At 37.6% G+C, this 20,327-nt stretch overlaps 1 protein-coding gene across 1 annotated transcript; it reads right to left on the reverse strand.

Annotated features, from left to right (window-relative positions):
• Nucleotides 1-483: 483 nt before the first annotated feature.
• Nucleotides 484-19,940, reverse strand: LOC134870871 (melanopsin-A-like). Its single transcript, XM_063893367.1, has 11 exons — nucleotides 19,701-19,940; nucleotides 13,957-14,093; nucleotides 13,633-13,766; nucleotides 11,616-11,819; nucleotides 10,372-10,543; nucleotides 9,919-10,080; nucleotides 9,136-9,243; nucleotides 7,770-7,941; nucleotides 7,452-7,643; nucleotides 3,832-3,903; nucleotides 484-3,224 (listed from the first exon to the last, which is right to left on the reverse strand). The coding sequence occupies exons 1-11, from the start codon at nucleotides 19,830-19,832 to the stop codon at nucleotides 3,024-3,026; spliced, it is 1,686 nt and encodes a 561-aa protein (XP_063749437.1). The 5' UTR covers nucleotides 19,833-19,940; the 3' UTR covers nucleotides 484-3,023.
• Between the last annotated feature and the right edge of the window lie 387 nt (nucleotides 19,941-20,327).

Genomic DNA, 20,327 nt, shown 5'->3' on the forward strand with positions numbered 1-20,327 from the left:
CAATGTCCCTGCTGTTATCTGCTATGATAGATGGATGTCTTCCTTTCAGGAAATGGACCTGATGAAAATACTGGTCAGTGGACACTGATGGACAGATTATGCATTATGCGACCACAATCCTTGTGGTGCTGTAATTGAATGCGTGTTTGTGAATATTCATGCAAACTGTGCAAGGGGTTTAGCTTTGTGTAAACAAATACTACGCCTGTGTGTCGAGAAGCAAAGACTAATGAAAACCACTGTAATGTATAAGTGAGTTGTGATTCTCAATTAATAACAAAAAAAGAACATTTGTGATTAATTAATAGTGCAAATTATCATAAGTTGCAGCCCTAGCCTGGTTCATGTTTAGATTAATACATATATGAACATACCACCACTTGTACAGAATGTCTTTAACATTTATTGTTTAGAAAAATAAATAATAGTAACAACACAAAATATTTTGTACAAAAAAAACTAAATCAACATGAAACCATCACTTCATTTAAGCAGAATTAAAATAGCATTAATATATACAGTATATTTTATATTTGTCTGGTCATAAAAGTTTGTACATTCATTGATAGGAAATGCAGGACAAATGAGCAGCAGTAGGATTGTATCAACATGTGTTGTCTCATATTTTTAAATGTTACAGTTTAATTTCATTTAAAACAACAATAATTACAATAATAGTCAATGATGCGTTATTCATAGGAATGTCACTTGGAACAGTAATGTACAGAAGTGGAGAAGAGCTTTGGATATGTTAAATCATAATTGGTTTTCTACAAGAACCATCCTGAAATCAATCTAAAAGAAGATATTAAAGCAAGGTTTGGCAATCATCATAGAAATACTAGTACAGTGTCCAGTTCTTCACACTCATATTAACATACTCACAAAGTATTGGGTGATGTACTAGAGCTGTGGACATTCGGGACCCGATCTGTGGTACTGAATGTTACCAGGGACGGAACAACAAATGACAGAGCCATGTGTGCCTGATCACCCAGTTCAGAATTACACATTATATTAACGCTGCATTAAGTGTTTGTTGACCACAATTTCTCCTATCATCAAAAGTATTAGCATTGCTCTCCACAGGTTGATTTGAATTCAAATACATTTCTGGTGCTTTTACAGTATATGTTAGTTTGAAGCTCTGTTTAGTTTGAGTCTGCAGCATTGCAATAGGAGGATTTGTTTCAATTTGGAATAAATGAATCACCCCAAGAGATATTGCGTCAATCTGATCATTCAGCGGTTTTCCAAAATTACTCTCAAACTTTCAAGCAATAAATAATAAAAATACACAAAAAAAACATTGTAAAAAACACACGTGTGCTGCCTGAATACATTTGATTTATGGTAGACACAGGTGCTGGCAAACCACTTACATACACATCTATAGTATAAACGGCACAAACATGAGCATACAAATAAAGTACACTTTCTAGCCATCTGTTAAATATACATCCAGTTTCCACTAACATTTCAGCTGTGGCTTCTCCCACCAGCTCCTGAGAAAATTGGTTGATGAATGTGTAACTTTCTTTACAAGTTAAAATTCAACTCTCTTTACACTGTACACGTTCAGTTTGCTAACTCCTGGAACTGGTAGGCTCGCAGTTGTATTATAAGCTGCATGGCTTTATTCTTTTCGAGAATGAAAACCACAATTCAAGGGTGGCATAGATCTGCATAGTGCCATGATACTATAATACCAACAGTTCTAGTAGTAATTTCATTCATTGTAAATAAAGAAAATACTGCTTAAGGCATTTTAAATATCAGTATTTAAAGTAGATTCTCATATGATTAGGTACAGAATAAAAACTAAAACACAAACAAGAGAAATTCTCTGCATTGAGTATCAAGGATTTGTTGTGATTTGGAAATTATTTAATTTAATAAATACCATGCTTTTAAAACTAATGGACAATAACCCCAGTTGTAGTCATATTGCCCCAGAATTAGCTTATGGTGTGTTAACAGTAATCTTTTAACCGAGCAACAACCTTTAGGTCTTAAAAGTGAAGCAAAATTCAAGATCCTTGAATTGGATTCGGTTGGAAATACAGCAGCCAGCAGGGGGCGACTCAGCTGCAAGCAGAACACGTCCAGTTGTATAAAAGCCTATGCGAAAATGACTTGACTTTTCAGTTGATTACATCTGTAAATATTTTCCTGACATTGATATTTTAATTCTTCTTTTATACAGCATGATGTTTATTTTGAAAATGAATCCCCTCTAGATAAAAAGAGAGAATGAAGCAGCATATGCTTTAGGACCTGACCTCACTTTTAAGTCATGCATTGATGTTCAGTCTCAGTGCTCTCTGTTTTGGTCTTGGAATTTTAAACCTTTCCCAGTGATTTTTTAAGATGCCAAAACATAGTAGTCCACAAACAAAAAGGTGATGTAACAGCGACTACATCCACTTCCTATTTACTATATAGTTTCAACACATTTAAGTTATGAACAGCAGGACAACAATGTTTTTCCAGGAAATCAAAACAAATCAGAAAAATGCAATGCCATAAACGACAAAACAGATATTTGTTTTCTTCTTCTCAAACATTATGACAAGAATTGAAACCAACAATCAGAATAAATGTAAGAGCCAACCCTTGAGTTTCATTTTTAACATTATGTTCTTAAGGCTAATTTGTTGCTTCTGGCTCCGAAACACACCATCACTAGGATATGTCAGAATAAGTCAAATGTACATTAGTTTGTGCATATTCGTGTTTCCAAATTAACTGGGGATTCACGCTCCCATACTGTATGCAAAAACTTTAAATAAAGAGCATGCTCTGGTTTTTGATGCTAAATAATGTATCAAACACAAGGCCTTTCCTTTAACCTTGAATATTACTGTGACCCAGTTCCCATTCTATTGGGCACTGGGTGTGTTGATAAAAAAAGAGGTTTCTAAAATACCTAGCAAACGGCATGCTAGTAAAGAAAACTCCCATGAAGGAACATTTTGAAACACGCACATGGTTACACACTGTTATTGCACTTGTTCAGCTGTTTATGGTAATGCTGTTGTCTCCAGTCTGGCTATGTCAAGGGGCTCCTTGACAACTGGGCTGCACCTTTTGGTCAATTTAAAGTTGCCATGGAAACCTGGGGGACTATGCAGTATAGACGGACTGGATATGGATGTTACGATGACGGATGGTGTTGTCGTACACACAATCCTTGGCCCAGACTCCTCCATTCCATTGTCCAGCTGTGTGGTCGAAGGAATAGAGAGAGAGAGAGATGTTGTTCAGTAGGTGAGCAATGGGATGGATGTTTATGTGAGGTTAAGGGAGAGAATGAACTTATCAACTGCTCTGATGCTGTGATTGTGAGGAAAACGACACTCCTCCACTTAACCTGCCTTCACAAGACAATACACAGTCAGATAATCAAAGGCAATGATCTGTTGGATCGATGAATGGTTTCATTCCCAGTTTCCCATGATGGAGTGGGTACTTAAACACTTGTTCTACCCCCTTTTGTCCATTTATTTTTATTTTCAGTGAGCAATAGCTCACTGATCATTGATCGTTATTGTAGAACTGGTGACACGCCCCTTTAAATGGCCCTAAATCAAAACTGACTGAAATACCAAGTTGGCATAAAGAAAACCTTGAGGCTGGGGCAGCTTTTCATTACAAACAAATCCTGGACCTTTAAAGCTCCAATGTATGAGCTGAATTAGACTTTTTCTACAGGTGTAAGTAGGATTAATTTGATGCCAATTCTTTCTCTGGATTTGTTTATTTTTTTATCAAAGAAAATAGACACCACATACTGCAAATAGCAAGCAATGTACAATTGGGGTCTCTTACAGTAGCAGGCAGATGACTGGATGGCTGCATGCCGATGTCCGTCATGGAGATGTCTTCATGCTCTGTCAGTGTCTGAACAGCACACACAGAAACACAGCTATGAAGTTTAATTTGAGATTTAAAAAAAGTGATGTACTATTAAAGCCACTCGGTCACATTCTTACTAAAAACAGAACAACTCCAAATTGGGTTTTGAACAAAGTTGTTTCAGAGATAAGCATCCCTTTTGAAAAGTAGATCATGTCGTTTGCTTCCATAGCGTTCAGTTAATACCAGCAACAATCTCCTGTGCTAATAACAACAGGATTAGCATTAGCACTGAAAAAGGGGCCACTCACAATCTCATGATATTCTTGAAACACACACATATTCTGGAGTTATACAAAGTAATACATGAACAGTTTGACATCGAGGGAATGTCCTCATTTGTGTAGTCATCTCTGTAGGGTTTCCTAGAAACAAATTAAGCTGTTACGGTAGCATATTTTTCAAATGTTTGGACAGAGCTAAGCTAAGCTAACCAGCTGTAGCTTCATATTTAGCTACAGACATAGGAGGGGAATCAGTTATATCATCCAATGATCTGCAAGAAAGATAATGTTTTTCTTTTCAAAATATCAAACTTGTTTCTAAGTGTCAGGTATTAAAGTAAAATAACTTTAAAGGTTTCAGTAAAGAAAAAACTATGATAGAAATAACAGATACAAATAAGTTAAAAAGAGAGGAGATCAAGATCTTCTGCCAATGAAGTCTTATGGGGGGAACGCTATCCATATCCAGGGATTCCCACAAAGAGCCTAGAGGATGGATTTAAACCTACAAAATGACCCAAAAACACTCCCCCAGGGAACTGCAACAAAGTGTTATTAAGAGACAGACAGTTCTTCACAAATGCAAAGGTGACAGTTGGACATTTCTGCAAAGAGTGAGACACAATATCAATAATGACTGCAGAGGAGTATAGTTTTAGAGTCCAGGTTAGTGGACAGACTATTTCACTATCATTCATTTCATTATCAACCAATATTTATTTCAAGTATCGAATTCAGAATCCAAAAACAGTTAAAGTAAAGGTTGAACTAACCACAAAGAGCAGGTCAATAGAAATACACTGTCCACATTGAGGACATTGTTAGCAAGAGTAAAGCAGGTAACCAGAGATGATAGACAAAGTAAAAATGTAAGCCTCTATCCTTTGCTATGAGCAGAGATGGAAGCAGATGGAGTTCAGAGACTCCTCGACAATCATCCGTCTTCGTCTGCAACAAGTACAGTCGTTGAAACACGGGGCCACAATTGGCAAGCTGCAGATTAAGTATGAAACTCCCAGATTATTGGATTAGTCTTTGGTCCCTCGGTAATGGAGTCCTGCACGGCAGTACGGCATGTGTGTGTATTAGAATACGTGCATACTTGTGGGTTATTTGAGATTTTTCACTGAACTAAGATGATTACACAGAGACGGAAATGCTCCATATATTGGATGTCCCACATAAAGTGACCTATCCATCAGCCTCCATGCAGAGCTAGTGTTGGGTGTTACCAAGCATTAAGATGTAGATATGTTCAAATGCTTACCACAATATGTTTAAACCTTCCAATTATCTGTACACAATATTCTTCATTGCAGAAACTCAACTTAGTGTAACTTCCCAATTAGCTTTCTCTTTTACGGCCATCAAACAGTGGAGTTTAAAACCTGCTCAGGCTTTCACTCTTTGTCCCATAGTGCAAATACATGGATATATGGCAAACAGTCAAATATATATATATGTTAATTTAATTAATTTACAAATATACTAGTATTTATATTTTATACATCTGTATTTTTATCTGTTTTAATTGTTAGTGTGATTAGCACTAGGAAAGGTTTTAATGTTTGTTGCTTGTTATGTGTGCACAAGGACTGCAGATGGAAATTAGCTTCAAAATATTATCTGGCATAAAACATCTCTTCTCTTAGAGATTCATGTATTTTTTAAGCATTGGTCCTTATTCAATAAAGATACTTTAAAAAAAGTAATTCAAATAAATATCCCTAACAACGTTGATATATCATGTTTCAAAGAAATTCTAAATGTAATACTGTTTATCAAATGAAAAAGAGGATCATTCAAGTCACAGAGCTGGTGAATGAGCCAGTGAAACCTGAAAGAACAGCTTGCATCTATTATCTATTGAAAGGGAGATCTTGGTGCACGGCCTAGAAGTGTTAAGTCTAAGATAATGTTTCACTGCTTGTCAAAAGGACATCGTCAGTTTTGACAGACTTGCAGGGAATCAAAAGTATTTAACATCCGCAGGGTCGTTCACACCATGACAGTTGTTAAGGTGCGTGGCTCTTTAGTCAACCTCAGCAAGGTTGAAAAAAATATAGGACAGCATTTTCAAAGAGCTTGTTTGTACCCCATGTTGTGTCAAAAGTGTGTAAGGGGTGTCATGGAGAGGAGAGAGACACAATGTTATTTACATATGTGGAGAACAGACACAATATTCAAGTAACGTAATAGGCTGCTCTTATGTGCAAAGAAAATAAAAAAAATAGAGCTTCAGAGAAAGTAAGTCCAACATAACATACTACTTCACATAAACTGGTTTTGAATTACACACAGCGGAATGCTGAGGTGGGGGTGAATTTGGATTGTTGGTTTTGCAATGTTACAGAAGTGATCGGACACAGAGCCCCTTAATCCAGCTTCATAAGAGTTCAGGGAACACTGTTTTTAGAACTAAATCTGATTCTGAACAAGCAAAACCTGACCTTTAGTCAGAACTAAAGAAGCCCTTTAGATAAAAGGTGAAAAACCATTATCCTCTTCTGTACTAAAACGAGTCCAACAGAGATGCTTGCTAGTTTAACTCTGGAGTTGTGCATTGTAATCATATGAACGATTGACATTTTTTTAATGGGCTGAGATTATAAAACATTAAAGCATTTGTAAATTCTGACTTGTAGTCAACTAGTGGCAGTATCAAAACAAGAAATGCTGGTGGCCTCCATTGGATACAACCCTTGGACATTGAGAAAAAGAAAAAAGCAATTTCTTTCACAATGAATTTTTACTAGGATGTGCATTTTAATTTTTTTATTAACTTCATTATAGAAAACATTAACCAATTCATTTTAAAGAGTCTGTGATCAGGTATTACACAAAGGGAGCTACCTATTCATTACCACAACCTTCACTTGTTGACTTAAAAACACACAAAATTCAAAAAAAGGCAATTAACCAGACACCTAATAAGACTTGTGTCACAGAATCCAAACGCACGACCTTAAAGCAACATGACTGCTTTAGATTACATGCTGAGGAATCCTGTTTATAGCCACGAGGAGCCTGGATTATAAGAGGGTCTCTGACCAACATGGCCTCATAGAGTTACTCGTCATGAAATACCCAGCATAAACATGACATCTAAGAGGTCACCAAAACAACATGACCTCTTATCAAATTCAGAAAGCGAATATTAAAATCCACCTTGACTTGGTGACAAAACAGAAGCAAAATATGCCATTAAATACATCATTAAACTAGTAAGAAGATTTACACTGAGCCCTAAATGACAATGAAAGTATGTCAGTAACAGTATGTTGATATAGAACAGGCCCTGATACTTACTGTGATCTGTGAGAGGTTACATATGGCTGGGTCGGTGGGGTTGTGGGCGGCAGTGCTTTCAAACTCTCCAGTGTTTCGACCTCTCACCTTTGACCTCTTGCTTGCATGGCGCACCTGTTTGGCATCACCGGACAACTGAAGAATGTCAGGCGTCCGAGACGAGCAGTCCTCCTCGATGTCTGAGAAGCGGGCCTTTGAGGCAACACATCAAGGGAATCACACACAAACAAGACTAAATTCAGCAACTTGTAATTCAAAGCACTCGTCATTGGAAGTGTAAGACAGAGACATACCAGATTAGATATGAAGTACACTCACTGATTCGCTCTCAGAAAGGGAGGAGTTGCGAAGCCTGCTGGGGCCTTTGCTCTCTGATTGGCTGGTGACGGTTGATCGGCGGGTGGACTGGAAGCTGCTGCTGGTGAAACGGTCTCTGCCAGTAACACACAGCAATACCCCGAGGTAAGGAATATACCTGCTGAGCGCTGACCTGAGGTTGAGTTGGAGAGAAATACTCAAATGCTTAATTGAACAGATTTTATTATATGACAGAGACAAGTTAAGCTCCTTGACAACCATGGACGCTGAGCTGAATTTTACAATATAAGTAGCATTTTAAAAATAGTAATACATTATCTCCGACCATGAAGGTCTAAAAGAATGTAAATTGAGTTATATGGGGAATATAATTAAAGTTGCTGTACATGATCTCCAAATAAATCCATCTTAATAGAACACATAACTTGGTGCTGATCAAATAATGGCACAAGGAAGAAGTGCACCGACAAGCAGTTTTATATCATTAAGAGAAGTTGGTGGTTGAAAAACTTAAATATCAAAATGCACATCGATACATTTAACTCTTGCTTCACTTTGAAGCCCTTGATTCCTATTTTAAGATGTACACCGTAATGAATAATAATATTACATTTTGCAGAGGTGGAAAAAGTATTCGGATCTTGTACTTGAGTAAAAGTAGCAGAGAATACTCTGTTACAAGTAAAAGTCCTGCATTGAAAATGTTACTCAAGTAAAAGTACAAAAGTATTAGCATCAAAATACATTTAAAGTGCCAAAATTAAAATATACTCATTATGCAGAATCGTCCATTTCACAATAATCTATATGATATGTTTTGATTATCATTGTTGATGCATTAAAGTGTTATCAAAGCTGGTAAAGGTGAAGCTAGTTTTAATGACTTTGTATACCGCACTTGAGAATTTACTCCAGGTGTATCTAAAGTGTTATTCAACAGTTGATTATTATATTTCACATCATTAGTCCAAATCTGTAAAGCAACTAAAGGTACTAAATAAATGTAGTGGAGTAAAAGCATACCATTTAACTCAGAATTGTAGTGGAGTAGAAGTACAAGTACAAAGTAGAACAACCTTGAAATACTCATCAAAATATCTCAAAAACTACAGTCCTTGGGCAAATGTACTTAGTTACTTCCCACCTCTGCATTTATGTATTTGTACTTAGCTTAGTTTGGCTGGCCGGATCAGCTGATCGATTAATCTGATTAATATTTTCTAGATGAATCAAATTATCGTTTGAAAATAGAAATTAGAAAAAGTCCGAAAATATTGAAAATGTCCATCCCAGTTTCTTAAATACCAATGTAATGTCTTTAAATGACATTTTGTTTTCAGTCTGAACACTTGAGTGTGAATCCTACCTGTATTTGGGATGTGTTATGGCATATATGATAGGGTTGTGGATTGCAGATGCTTTGGCGATCACAGCAGGAACAGAGTGCATGTATGGAGTCAACATGTCGGCGTGCCTGAGAGAGACAGGATAGATGTCGGAAAAAGAAAGACACATGCAGTCACAGCCATATCATACCATGTTTAAATCTTTAATCTGATTTAACAATGCACTAAAGGAACATCCAATCAATAAAGTCCTCCCACATTGTTAAACCACAAATCAAAGTATATGTTATTATTATTATTATATATTGTCATTTAAAATGTTCCTTTTCCAATTTTGATACAGATGCTTAATAAGATTTATTCTAGGATGTTCTTGTACGTATATGTTTGTCATAATAGGATGGGATTTCCTAGAATCCTCAAGACTTCCTGTATTTTCTTGCCTAATCTAACTCTATAAACATTTGCACTAAATGTGATGGTAAACAGGATTATTTTCCTGCCAGTCAAAAAGCAAGTGGTTTAAGTTCATACCAGTGTTCAATGAACATAGCCTTGAAGTTTACTTGAGATAACTGCAGAAAACCTTTTAACCACACCCCTCCCAAGACAGCTTTTAATTCTAATTCTTAAACACACACACACACACACACACACACACACACACACACACACACACACACACACACACACACACACACACACACACACACACACACACACACACACACACACACACACACACACACACACACACACACACACACACACACACACACAAACACACACACACACCCACTTACCCAGCAAATGCAGTGAGGGCAGCACACGAGTAAGGGGCCCAAGAGATGACATATAGCAGGATGACAATGAGTGCAATCTTTGCCATCTTCCATTCAGTCTTCATCTTATTGAACTTCTTTGCAGAGTCTCTAGTTCCCTGACAGTTCATCTGTGTTATCGCTCTGTCAAACATAGACACATTAGTAATAAAGCATTATTTTGAGTTTCAATATAATTCGTGATTTTAAATCAAATGTGGCATTTCTCAAGGAGAACTGTATTATATTTGGCTTTTCAGGTAATTTATTTGGACATACTGTACAGGTTTCTTGAATGACACTTATTGAACTTGCGTGCACACACAATATGTATTGCAACTTTGACATATTGTTAATCAAACACAATGCTTGTGTTTTATCAATGCATGTGGAAGTCTGTGTCTGCCAAGAAAATTGATGTGTGCATGTACCAACCTCGTTGTGTGTCGGATGGCTCTGAAGATGCAGAAGTAGCTGAAAATGATGATGAAGAGAGGGATGAAGAAGACGAAGATAAAGAGCAGCATGGTGTAGGAACGGACAGAAGGAGTAAATGTCATGTAGTCCCAGGAACAAGATGTCATCAGACCTTCTGGGACATAAGCACCTGTGGGAGAGCAAAACACATTTTAGTGAATACCATGAAGTCTGACCATTTGTATTTTTTCACCAAGTGACATGTAGTTCAGCATTTTCATAAACATCCTTATCCTTTCATGTTAAGATTTACAATTTAAATGCTACTTCAAATACTCTCTGTTGAATATAAAGCAACAGCCACGAGACGCTTAGCATAGCTGACCGTCAAAGTGAGGAAAATGGCATGTCCTCATTATACAAAAAATATATTATATACTATTATATGCACTCAGGGTCAGTTTAAATTGGTTCATAATGCTAATGAGAGTGCAGGGGATTCACCTTGATGGAGTAATCCAGGGCTCTATGCTTGGTCCTTTACTGTTCTCTAGATAGTCTAGATGTTGCAATCCAGGTACACCATACACATACACTGAATACATTGTATTCAGCTGACTCTAGTTGTACTGATGCTTTATTGTAAAAACCCCAGCAACTTGACGACCTTTGTGAGGTTCTACATTTGGGATCAAGTGCATAATTGTAGTTTAGATGAATTACAGTTCTCAATGCCACATGTTTTTTTGTTGAGTTGAACTTAGTGGCACAGGTGACTTTGGTCAAATAACTGGTTGTTTAGTCAAAGAAACATTATTGTAATTTCTCAAAAAAAATGTAAAGGTACAATATGTCATGTGACAGCTGTTTGAATTTAGTTAAAATCGAAAAAAGTAAACACGTTCTTGCTGGATGCTGTCACTAACAAAGCCCTTCCATCAAAACATAAAAAGGCCAGTAGGACAGAAAGACCCCACAACCTCACCATAAATAATTGTTGGGCTATCATTTCTATGTCAGCTGACCACGAGTTGATCACCTGATAACTGAATTCATTTTTAAATGTAGTTGGCATGTTGACAAACTAAAGTGTGATATATTTGACATGGTAGTATAACTTTCGTCAGGAATGTGACACACTGACCCAAATACAATCATTGAGAGAGAAGTACTAAAATAGAGCTTTAAAAAAATCCCCCCTGAGGATTCGTACAGATCAACAATGACTCGCCATCCAGGGCTCTGAGTGCAGTTGTACTTACTCCAGCCAAAGAAGGGTGGTAGGCTCCATCCTGCGGAGTAGACCCAGGCAGCAGCCAGAATTAACAAGGCTTTCCTGCGGGACATCCCCCCTAGGGAGGCCAGAGGCCGGGTGATCACCACGTACCGGTCCACCGCAATCACCATCAGTGTTATCATACTGCAGATACCAAACAGCGCTCCGCAAAAGGCGTACAACTCACAACCTTGAGGAGAAGAGGTGAAAGTCAAGAAGAAGTAGGGAGAAAGTGCACTGTTTCCCCGAGTCTAATTCCTGTTCTGTTTTACATTTGGCAAATGAAGCAATACAGATCCTTATTAGCAAACCAATCTAATGCACCATGCTAACATATCTAATATAGCACACACACACACACACACACACACACACACACACACACACACACACACACACACACACACACACACACACACACACACACACACACACACACACACACACACACACACACACACACACACACACACACACACACACACACAATTTAATCAGCTGCTTCCCAATCAGATGTGTGTAATAACCTCTGACCTTACACATGTTATCACGCCATTACGTCATTTAACAAGAACAAGACAGAATCCGAAGTGTTTTGCATGTGTCAATAAACTAAAACAAATACCGCTCAGGCGGGTTAATATTCATCACAGCCCCAACAATAACTTATTTCTGACTATGTGTGTTTGACAGCCATTGTTAAGTCCCTAAAGAAAATAAAGTCCTGTTTGGCTTCCAGGTAACACCAGACTTTCTCCAGAGAGAAACAATATTTCAAAGTCCTAGGGCATTTTGTCGAAGAGAAAGTTCACTGCATTTGTGTCCAGTAACTATAACAAGTATATGTAAAACATTCCAGATATACTGCAATGAGCTGCGATTCATTTTAGAAAAAACAATCCAATCATCCACGCGGTTTAATCAGCACAGAAACATACCTAAATTCCATAGATTAAGCTAACTGTTTTTTAAATCATTATATTTTGATTTGATGGTTTTCAAGATTTTTGTCTGGTGTTGGAATTTGACGGCCACTTTTAAAATGATGTCCTCTCATGTTCCCTCTTTTTCTGGAATGGCTTAATGGAAGCTGAATGGAGAAGTTATGCCACCATAATGTTTATCTCCATGCACCCTACTACTTTTATTCTCATAACCATAGTGCATCGAAATTAGATTAGATTGGATTAAACATTTTTTCTCTGAATACAACAAAATGTAATTTGCATCCAACCAGAAGGTGCAAAGAGTAGTAAAGTGCATGAGGTTACAATATATGCATATATTCAAATGTTTTCAGCAGCATTCAGCACCTTATTGCTAATTTGTTCTTGCACGTTAATTCACTATCACTTTTGTCTAGATGCGATTTGAAATAAAGCCTCTCATAATTACACAACGCTCAAATATTCAGTTCCACTCTAATATATGTCACATTTCAGAAGCTAAGAATGTTATAACGGTCACTCTTTTATCATCTACATCTCACTCCCTGTGTGTCTTTTTAAAGGAATAGGCGATGGTTAGAAAAAAAGAAGAAAGAGTTGTCTTGAGTAACAACCATTGAGAGTTGAGCTGCAGATCTGACAGCCATGAAGGTCAGGACAACTGTTTGATCAGTGGATTGCTGTGCTGCTGTTACCACCTCTTCATTTCCATTCCCTCTAGGTTGCATACCGATGTACTGTATAATGCACCACTGGTACATCATCCTCAAAATGCACTCATAAAACATACAAGCGACATGCTTTCTTGCTTGCTTTGTGATCAATGGAATTATGATAGAGGATGCTACACAAAAGGGTGATAGAGAGTGGCAGGTTTGTATGTCTTTGTGTGCAGAATCTTAATTGAACTGTGTGTCACACAATAGAGTAAGAAACCAATACATGTGACGATAAATGTAAAAGACGTTTGGATTTGTGTGTTGAAGTACATGTTAAAGGTGGTCGTTGTATTTGTCACTGTATTTTTTGTGTAAAATGTTAAAATGCATTTGTTACCTTTCTTTCCAAAGATCCATCGCTTGTGCATGCTGTTGATGAAGAAGGTGGGTGTCTGTGTAACACACATCAGCAAGTCTGTGATTGCCAGGTTAATGATGAAAATGTTGGACGATGTCCGCAAACTTCGGCTCCTGGACAAACACACACACACACACACACACACACACACACACACACACACACACACACACACACACACACACACACACACACACACACACACACACACACACACACACACACACACACACAGCTGTGAAGTGGTGCTTCACAAGTCTATAAAAGAAGCTTGTTTGAAACAGCAGTAAAAAGCTGTTGTACCTGCAGAAAGCATATATGACCAGGAAGTTTCCCAGCATGCCTGTGATGCCTACGATCAGGATGACAACTCCGATGGTGTAGTGAGCGTGTGCGGGGACATCTGCCGTTGGAAATGGGTGACTTGCTACCATGGAACCCTGGCAACAGGAAAAATGGGGGTTCATTTGTGGCGTTGAAATAATGTTATCCAGTCATGATCAAAAGCAATGTTATTAAAAAAACGATTCTAATTTTACTGAAGTTCTCATGATCTGGCAGACAGCAGATAATTCAATTAAAAAGTAAAATAGATATTCAAATGACAAATTGAAATTGTGAAATAGGACACTATGTATATGTATGGAAGCATATTATTGCCATGATGATTAATAGATATTTTTTTGATCAGTTCTCTGTTAATACGAGATTGATATTTATTTGATTAAAACATATTTTCATATTGATTATTTTATTGTTATTACTATACTTATGTTTTTAAAGGAAATGTAAAATTTAAATGTTCACATTATTTCACAAGTAAATATTACGGTGGCCTGAGCCGTGCAGACTGTCACTGGAAATATACCTAAACATTTTATTAGCTTATTGGCAAATTTTGAGTGACAGTGGTCAACTTTCTTATCACTAAAGGGGAAAAATGCTTCGGTCTCAGTGTGCATCACTCTTTAGTGTTCTCGTTTCCGATTGTGTTTTGAGCTTCTTGCAGTTTTTCTTTTATTTTCAGCGTTTCGTTTTTGCATATTTAGATATGGATTTTCGTAAATGGTAGGCATGTTTTGCAAAGTTGGTGAAGATGTTTCTTAATTTGAATGTGTTGTGGCACGTTTTTGAAACTGCAGCACATTTTTCCTAATGGAAATGTCTTGGGAAGTTGTAATGCGTTTGCTCCTGTCGACAACGTAAAAAGTAGCTCGTGAAAACAAGCTTTTATACCATTATTATTAATAGCTTTTCAACAGCTTCAACCTCTCAAATTAAAATGTATTAATACGACAATGTTGTGCAAACAAAAGTGGGCAAAAACGATGTAATGTTGCAGGTTAAATGTTTTTTATTTAAAAAAATAAATGTAATGTTTTTCTCTGCTCTTCATTGCATTTGACAGTAGAACAATACATTTTCTTCGGACATTTAATTATGGACTGATTGGTTTATTTTCTTTAATTAATCCTTTAAATTCTGTTAGAACGTCTGCAGTTAGAGAAAATCTACTCAGTCCACTCCACCCATAAACACAACAAACACAAGTACATTCTCAATAATTTTATAGTGTTTAAGTATAATATTTGAGCTATTAATAATGCTAAAATGTTACTACTATTATGTTAGAGTGAGTGTTATTATGACGGTTAAATCACAGTTAGATTACTTTGATTACATTTAATACAAAAGTTACCCCTCTAAAAAGTTTATCCTATTTCAGTAGCTAAGAAAAGATAGGAGCATTTCTTTCTGGCGTTATGCTCCAGTAAGTTTACAGTTCAGAAGGTCATGAAGAGATTTATTTGCATTGTCTGTCAGCAACAAAGAAACCTCAAGCTCAAGGCATGGCTTTCCTTGGCTTACAGATATTTTGTATTGGACAATGTTTGAAAGGACACATTTACAGAAAATAACAAGTAAAAATGGCTTTTCATGAGCGGAGCAAAGGAATACCACAGAGGAAAAATACTCCTTATACACTGCTATAGCTAAAATAACTAATGCACTGTAATACTCTATGTAGCTGAACTTAAAGAAATCAGCCATGAAGGATTACCTCTAAACTCAACATGGAAACATTTTAAAAGCTTGAGAATTATGCGATTGTCTGTTTCAGCTTTTTAACTCCAAAAATACTTAAACTTTGTTGTATGTGGCATGCTGGAAAGAAACACACATGTTGGAGGGGTGGAGGGAAACACCATGGATAATTAACTTAGGTCAATATAGCAACACCAAAATGTAAAAATGGAAGCATTTTATACTCTAGTAAATGCCCAAAAAAGCATAAATAAACTAATTAATTTCCCATGTTTCTTGTAGCTAAAAATGAACTTTATAAATAGACGGTTTACATAAATAGGAATGTGAGCTTGCAGCAGCATTTCGCCTCTGAGAAGCTAATGCACCTCAGAGCACACAGCTCTAGAATTAATTTCAGACATTGTGACAGTCGCCTCAAACAAATGCACCCTCACACATCCTGAAACACACACCGACACACTCGACTACCATCACTAAATCTTCCTTAGTTCAACTGGAACACACACATCTCATCTTATTCATCATGTCAGCCGCGTATGAGCGTGTGTGTGTGTGTGTTGGTTTGTCTGCACATGTCCCTGAGGGTCCAGCATCAGCTTCAGCACTACAACTATTCTGCGGAGTCACAAGCTACTAAAAAGAAAGGACATTAAAATAGAGGTTATGTAAGTGAGTGAAAAGGTCCTGGGGGTGAGTTACTGAAAGAGGGGACAGTGAGATCAGGTGATAAGCAGTTTTGTTGTGTGTGTGTGTGTGTGTGTGTGTGTGTGTGTGTGTGTGTGTGTGTGTGTGTGTGTGTGTGTGTGTGTGTGTGTGTGTGGTATGAGCACATCCCTGACACTTTTCCTGCTGGATATCATTCTCATCTCCGCTATCGTTACTGATAGAAGATCCTTGTTAATTCCCTCATTCACGTCAGTTCCGCTGTTTCCTAAATCTTTTTTCGATCACTCCTGTACTTCCTCTTGCTTCATCTCATTTCCTCCAGCAGCTCGGGGCCAGATAAATACGATCACATGGTCAGGAGGATGGAGCGGCGTGGATTTCTTATCTAAAGTTTGTTTGTCTAGAACTTAAAAATAGAGATAGTGGATGGTGACAACCTTTCTGTACTCTCATTAGGGAGCATATATTGAAGTGTGCATTTCTGGCTTTCCCTAAACCAGCAGAGAGCCATTAAAATACACTTAAATGGTCTTAGCTATTTAATGCATAGCAATTTAAAACAGGCTGGATAAAATAACTGGGTGAGGAAGAAGACAAAGATTAGGGATAGAAGAAAGAGGGAGAGGCAGAGGGGAAGCGAGGAGAGGCTGGGATTTAAATATCCATTGTAAAAAATAAATCTTTTACAAACACACACATGCATGTGAATACAAGCACAACAAGCTGTGCACATGTGTTTGAAGCTTAAAACGTACTGTAATCTACTTGGCAATTATGTGAGCACATCACTCCGTTACAGCCAACAATAACTTAATGAACGTGGCTGAGCGGCTTTCCTCTGAATAAAAAGTTGTTCTAGTCATGCTCATCATCATGGTAATTGTTAATTTACATTTTCATTAGGAACATGTCACTCCTGACAACCACTGGATAGTGTGACTCAATTTAACAGTAGATTAAAGGCTTCACTTTAAATGTGATAATTCAATATTGTATTATAAGCATTGGAAAATCAAAAACTGGATTGGCTGGCAGGATTCCATGAACAACTTTTAACCAAACAGTTATCTCACACACCCCTGACAGGTATTTGTTTTCTTCTTTAAATATCTTCAGTTGGGTATTTTTCTTTGTGTCTTCTATTACAATCACCTAACTTAATCAGAGACTATGTCTTACTCATCATGTTGGCCAGTCCTTATTTATATACCTATAAAAAGGTAACTTGATTGAAGAGGATACATTTAAAAATTGCTTAAATCAGGCTTATCTTTGGTTCCTACCATGTTTCCTAAACATTGTGTTCACCTCCTAAACTGCAATTTGAGTAAAACGTAGTTTCTGTGAACAAAAACTAAATGGTTATGTTTAGTCAACAAAACCATTTTGCAACGTTTGGTAAATATCATGATTTAGCTTAAAAATACGTAAGTTACGAAAAAAAAGTAAACGTTTTAGTCGTCGTGGGTGAAATGATCTTGTTTGTTTGAACCATACATCCATCCACCCTGTCCTCTTACCTACACTGACTTTAATTAAAGACTAATCCATATTACATTGTAAAAAAAAAAGGTAATTTGGAAGAGAATACCTTTTTCTCAAAATGTAATAAACACAGTTTTCTTGTCTTGTCATTTTGGTTCTCAGGTGACAAATAGCAGGACAGCACATACAGCCACGGAAAAAATTAAGGGACCACTTCAGCATTATCATTTTCTCTTTTTATAGGTATGTCTTTGAGTTAAATTATTATTTATTTTATTTTATTGTATTCTTTAAACTACTTACAATTTGTCTCTGTGTTGGAATTCAACAGACACTGGAATAGCTGCCATGCATGTATAGATAAAGATTTAAGAAAAATTTGGAGTGTTTTTAAAAAAAATTCCAGAGCTGTAGACACACAGCTACACATATAAGCATTTACACATTGGACCCATGTGCTTTTGTTAATGATGCAGATATTGTAGATTCAGTAGCTGATGAAACAGTGATAAAAGGAGAAGAGGGCTCTAGAGGAAATCTTAGAAAGAGTTTTTTTAAATGAAAACCACACTTATTGCAGAGAAGAAGAACCCATCGCTCTCTGTAGAAGTTGTCCTCAGGCACTGCTTTAGTATCAACTTTCCCAGTACTCCCACCATGAAGGCCTGACTACAAAAGCAACAGAGACTAAAGCCTGCAGCTCTGAACTTCAAAGTTCACTCTTGTTGAACTACATTTACAACAAAGCCATGTGCTTCTCTGTGTGTCTTTCAAACAGCTGTTCTCTCTCAAATCTTGGTCAAATTCTGTACCACTGTGGCAAAATGAATGCACTGCACTTTCTTTTCATGCTTCATGTGCAGGGCAGACACACCACTGTGTTGGTTCACAGATCTGGATAAAAGGATTTTCCTGAAGGCTATGCATGTATTTGTCCCTGCGTCACACACATAGGGAGAGAGAGAGAGAGAGAGAGAGAGAGAGAGAGAGAGAGAGAGAGAGAGAGAGAGAGAGAGAAAGTCTCTTTCACTTATGAGACTTGGTAATGAAAAACATTATAAACACACGTTTTCAACCTTCATGGCATAACATATCACAGATGGCATGATTACACCATTTAAATTAAAGAAATTGTTTGGTAATTTACAACCAAGACTCCAAATCAGCATCCAGACTAAACTAAATGTCCTCTTTGGAAGACCAAAAGGTCTGAACTGGGGTAAACCTGCAGCACACAATGGTACTTTCTTTAGGATTAGCACACATGTACAGGTCTATATGAGAGTAAGGGGATTTAAAGGGTCTTTTACTACAGCACTAAAGTCACTTTTGTGCACAAACATGTCATCTGACTAATTACTGAATCCCGACACGATACAACTCACCGCAAATTAAGGTAAGTTTGAGCAATAGTTAACATCTATTAACGGAATGCATATAGTGCGCACAGATGTTGGCACCAAAAACGGGATGCACACTTTTACCACAGAGAGGACAAATATGTAGAGCAAAATCACAACAGCTTTTTACAAACATTTCGTATAAAAGTGCAGGATGGACAGACACAGGTGACGTGACTCGCGCTTTGCTCCTCAGGCGGTGAATAAACGGACCGCATGACAGGATTGTGTGATTTATTCATTCACAGAGCTCTCACCCAGACCTCCCTCGTGCACTAATGCTCAAATATCTGCTGTAGGAATTAAACACACAAAAACACTAACTGGCGAGTTTGTTTTTGGCAGCTCTGCACCGTTCCTCGCCGCGGTTACGCACAGACGCTCTCTACTTAGACTTAGGGGTATCCTTTCAATCACATAAAAGAAGCGTGGGAACCGGGTACTCACAGCGGTAGTGACAGCAGACAGCTCCATGAGCGGGTGCGGGCTGATGGAGCTGATGGAGCTGATGTTCCAGGGTTCCCGGGCGGTCGGGTCCAGTGTGGTGACCCCCGGTCCAATCAGAAGCCTGGAATCCATTCGTGGTCCACGTAAATGGAAAGAGGATAAGAAGTGGACTGGCGAGGTATTGGCTCTATGTGAGGTGGTCTAGTAGCCCGAGAAGCCGGTCACCATCGCTGCCCTGCTTTCACATCGCACTCTGACAGGGCTTCTGGGAGTACAGCAGCTTTGGTGGAGGGGGGGAGGGGTCTCTGGTCCAATCCCTGCTCCGGGGTTGCCTTTGAGTGTGTCAGTAGGTCTGTGCGTTTGAGCATATGGAGATGAAAGTTTTTTTTCTATTTAAAAAAAAAAACTAATGGAGTAGTTTTTGCAAGCCTTTCGGTTTTCCCTGATCTAACAACTACTAAAATAAAAGGGGAATGACTAACATGCAAAGAAGAATCAAAGAATTTTTCCCACAGGAACTCATTTTAATATTATCAATATTTTTGCACGTGTTCCTTAGCATCAGCAGAGAGCAAACTTTGCAGTACAGCTTGCAGAACTCTCGTTTACATCTTTGGCATTTACATT

Source organism: Eleginops maclovinus, chromosome 10 (assembly GCF_036324505.1).
Source record: "Eleginops maclovinus isolate JMC-PN-2008 ecotype Puerto Natales chromosome 10, JC_Emac_rtc_rv5, whole genome shotgun sequence".
Classification (NCBI taxonomy): domain Eukaryota; kingdom Metazoa; phylum Chordata; class Actinopteri; order Perciformes; family Eleginopidae; genus Eleginops; species Eleginops maclovinus.

Coding starts and splice junctions, on each gene's coding strand:
- LOC134870871 (XM_063893367.1), bottom strand. CDS start 19,832: ATGGATTCCAGGCTTCTGATTGGACCGGGGGTCACCACACTGGACCCG. Junction 10,081..10,371: donor GCCATCCGACACACAACGAG/GTTGGTACATGC, acceptor TATGTTTGACAG/AGCGATAACACAGATGAACT. Junction 7,644..7,769: donor CCCTTTCTGAGAGCGAATCA/GTGAGTGTACTT, acceptor GTTGCCTCAAAG/GCCCGCTTCTCAGACATCGA.